At 54.1% G+C, this 3,429-nt stretch overlaps 1 protein-coding gene across 1 annotated transcript in view; it reads right to left on the bottom strand.

Annotated features, from left to right (window-relative positions):
- Positions 1-1,416: 1,416 nt before the first annotated feature.
- Positions 1,417-3,429, bottom strand: part of CSUI_004193 (glycosyltransferase family 17 protein) — a 6,602-nt gene continuing 4,589 nt past the window's right edge. Inside the window, exons 5-7 of the mRNA XM_068064386.1 lie at positions 2,786-3,094; positions 2,199-2,266; positions 1,417-1,623 (exon numbers count right to left, since the gene is read on the bottom strand). Coding sequence (XP_067923636.1) covers positions 1,467-1,623; positions 2,199-2,266; positions 2,786-3,094 — 534 coding nt within the window. The 3' untranslated portion in view covers positions 1,417-1,466. The remainder of the gene's footprint in view (positions 1,624-2,198; positions 2,267-2,785; positions 3,095-3,429) is intronic.

Raw genomic sequence — 3,429 nt, 5'->3', positions numbered from 1 at the left:
AACACATTCCTCGCTGAGGAACTTGTGTTCCTCGCCGGCACCACAACATGCAACCAAGCAGGCCAGCCATAGGCTATGGGGCCGCGGGTTGCTGAAGGAAGAGGATGCAACGTCGGCATGTTTCCAGACGGGCCCCCAGTATTGGGATAGCAAATTTGCGTCTCTACCACTTACAATACACGGTCTATATGAATTTTCACGTTCGTTCCTAACTGCCTATCCTGCTGGCACAGCATCTTTAGCACACGAGATCACGAATGTCGATGGCGAGTGTCGTTGCACACCCAAAAAAATATACTTCTGCCTCCCGTGTCTGCTAGCCCCTTGGGAAGTGGCTTGAAAAGTTAGGTATGTCTCAGTCCGCCGTCCGGGACACGACGCACGCCCCAGCAATACTTGGTTGGCAGCATCTCGGCCTCTTGCTGGGCTTTGCTTTCAAACAGGCTAAGCTTGCCCCCTGCTTTTGCCGTGCCCGGTCCCTGATTCACGAGGCTGGGGCGGCGGACCATCATCCTTCGACCTTTCACTGCGGCCCCAAGGAGCCGAGCTTCCGCCGGGCAGCACGTCGTAAACCGGGGGGCGTAGTAAGCTCTCACACTCACTCCCGCAGTAGTATACTCTTCATGACCCCAGCGTCGCGATCTGAGTTCCCCCCTGGTGACAGTGCAGGCTGCACTTCGCCCTGTCTACCGCTGGAGGGGAGTGTAGAAAGTGGAGGCGGCTGTGGTGGTGGTTGCCTTCCTGACTGCCAGTGAAGACTAAGAGAATTCTTAGCTTCCGCTAGGAAGTTTAGAACATCCACGTAACATGTACCTGTTTGTTCGATGAGACATGCAAAGGTAGTTCCGTATGAAAGATTTGTTTTGGATTACGCACTTCGTACTTTCCTGATGTAGGGGACGCACGCTGTCGCTCATCCACCCAGTCAGTTTTACTAGTGTGCGTAGTCTCGGTGTAGGCCGTCCCAGTGGGGGGCATCTTGCTGACATGTTCGAGATATTCTGAATTTTCTCTTTCTTCCCTGGTAGGCTGTTCTAATTCTTTGCCTTCCTCAGTTTGCGTCACCACAAGATATGGACATCAGCTCGGGACCGCTAGATGGCGCTGCACGCTGAAGAGAACACGGGAGTCAAGGAGGGCCACCTCCCACCCGTCTGCGCAGACGGTTCGATGTCCACCCCTCGTTCCAGATGTGTTCAGTAGTTCTGCCTGAGTCAGCTGGGACAGGTACTTCTTCCTTCGCACCTGCAACGCGTAGTGAGCCTCCTACGACAACTCGTGTGGAAAAAGCCACGGTTTCCCGTAGTAAACCGACTAGTTCCGCACACCCTCAGGTCGTCCACCGTTAAGACGGAGTGGTCAGTTACGCTGCCCGGACTTCAATGACCTGGCGGGGCCACTAGTCTGGGATATCGCGTGAGTCTCAAAAGTTAGCAGCGTAACGAGTCTTGGACTTGCGTACGTGTTTAGTGCCCGGGCACCCTGTACTCGGCCCGTATCTCACGTAGCAACCTCCTCCAATCCGAAGCAGTCCGAGCGTTCACCGGATCCGAGCCGTGGTAAAAAGACTTTCTCGGTCGCAGGAAGTATCTTCTGTCGGGAAGGCTGAACCAAGTAGGGTACCTAAGAACACGTGTGGACGGAACCAGACACATTCAACATTTCCCCGGGATCGAGCGGGCTGCAGGTCACACCGCTCCGGGGGTTCGGCGACAGCGTGTATGCTCAGCCCTCTGACCTCCTGAACCCCGATAGGATTTACGTTGCCAAAGGAGCTCCGAAGATTGACATGGGGAGCAACCATGCGGTGGGCGAAGGCAGGCGAGCACAGAAACTCTGACTGGAGTACGGCCCGCACGAGTGCAGGCTCACCGCACACATCGGTTCCATGCTGCATATTCCTCCGCTGTAGCTTCTGAAACTGTGCTAAGTGCGACGCAGCGTGTATAGGAAGAAAGCCACCGACTGTCGAGTTTGCTCAGCAAATAAACTACGCAAATGACCGAAACTGTGACGGGCCTGCCTCCTCTCTGCGTAGACAGCCCGGGTGTGAGAGGTGACGCAAGCAGAGAACGCCAGAGAACTGAATGCTCAGCGGCGACCATCAAAAGCCTCTGAAGTCTTCAACCAGCTAGCGAACATCGAGTGGGCCCTCAGCGAAATTTCCCCCTTCTTCGCGTTCTTGGCTGTGGCCATACCTCAGCGGATTGCATCTGACAACCCACGGGACAGCTCCGAAGCCCAGATCCTTGTACTGCGGGGGTACCTGAAGCAAATGTTCCAAGCGTCCATGTGGCGCATACGAGTGTTGTCGCCTAGACTCATTCAGGGCCACGATCGGCGGTCTTGGCCGGCTCCACAAGTTTGTGCGCCCTACTTTCGTCTGTTTCTGCAGGGCAGCGAGTGAACGCCGTGAGGCGTTTCCACACAGTGAAGTGTGCCTACGGACATACCGTAGTGACAATTTGACACGGCGAACGAGGCAGTGTGTCTGTCGCTAGAGAAATACAGTTCTTCAACTTCAGGCCCTCAGTCTTACCGCCTTACCAGTGGTTCACGGTTGTACACGAATGCACTGTTCCGCCTTGCAGCGAGTGGGAGATCCAAGGTTTGGGGACTAATGTAGCCTGCCTATGATACGAAAAATCACTACTCTCTGTGGGTTAGTTGTCCGGCTGGGGCAGACACTCTGAGAGCCTTGGGTTATGTGACATCGATGTCTCGCGTAAACTCAGCTGAAACGTACTCCTTCTCAGTTACACAAGAAAAGAGAGTATATGCTTACCTGCTTTGCAGATATCACGGTTACCGCAACTTGTCGGTAGTCCCTGAACTTCTCCCAGACCTCCCGCTGAGCTAGGTCAACGTCTCCCCTCACAAGATGTCTGTAAATACTCCATGGTTCGTAGCCTGGTTTGTTGTCGTCCACCGGGATCTTACTCATCAAAAAAGGAAGGTAGGACATATCGCTCATATGCCATCCCCCATACAGGTACAGTGGTGGGTTGAGACTGGAAAGCGCGTGACGCTCGAAGACATGGCCTAGGTGACGAGGATCTTCGACTGAGTGGAGATACTGAACCTTGCGATATCGCTGCGGCACATTGGAGCAGGACGTTAGGCCGCTTCTGCCGTTTGTTCCAAGCAGTGGCGCCGAGTCAGCAAAAAGATTCACTCCCACTCTGTGACGGGAAGCCACCATGAACATCATAACACCCAACTACAGTTTGACCCTGCCCGTAACACTTATATTTAGTTTCTAGGATTGAGCTGACTCTAGACAAAAAAGACCTGAACAACTCCCAAAGTAGCATGCCAGCTTTTGCAGACGAAATTAGTCGCGGCTGCTAGTACCGGTGAGTCGGTACGTGCACTTGCTGTGCTCTCAGGTAGGACAACCTTTCTCCCGCGTCAGTAGTCCAACGGTTA

The sequence above is a fragment of the Cystoisospora suis genome (genome assembly GCF_002600585.1).
Source record: "Cystoisospora suis strain Wien I chromosome Unknown contig_1933, whole genome shotgun sequence".
Classification (NCBI taxonomy): domain Eukaryota; phylum Apicomplexa; class Conoidasida; order Eucoccidiorida; family Sarcocystidae; genus Cystoisospora; species Cystoisospora suis.
Note: the sequence above shows the minus strand (reverse complement) of the source record. Positions and strands in the feature narration are given on the sequence as shown.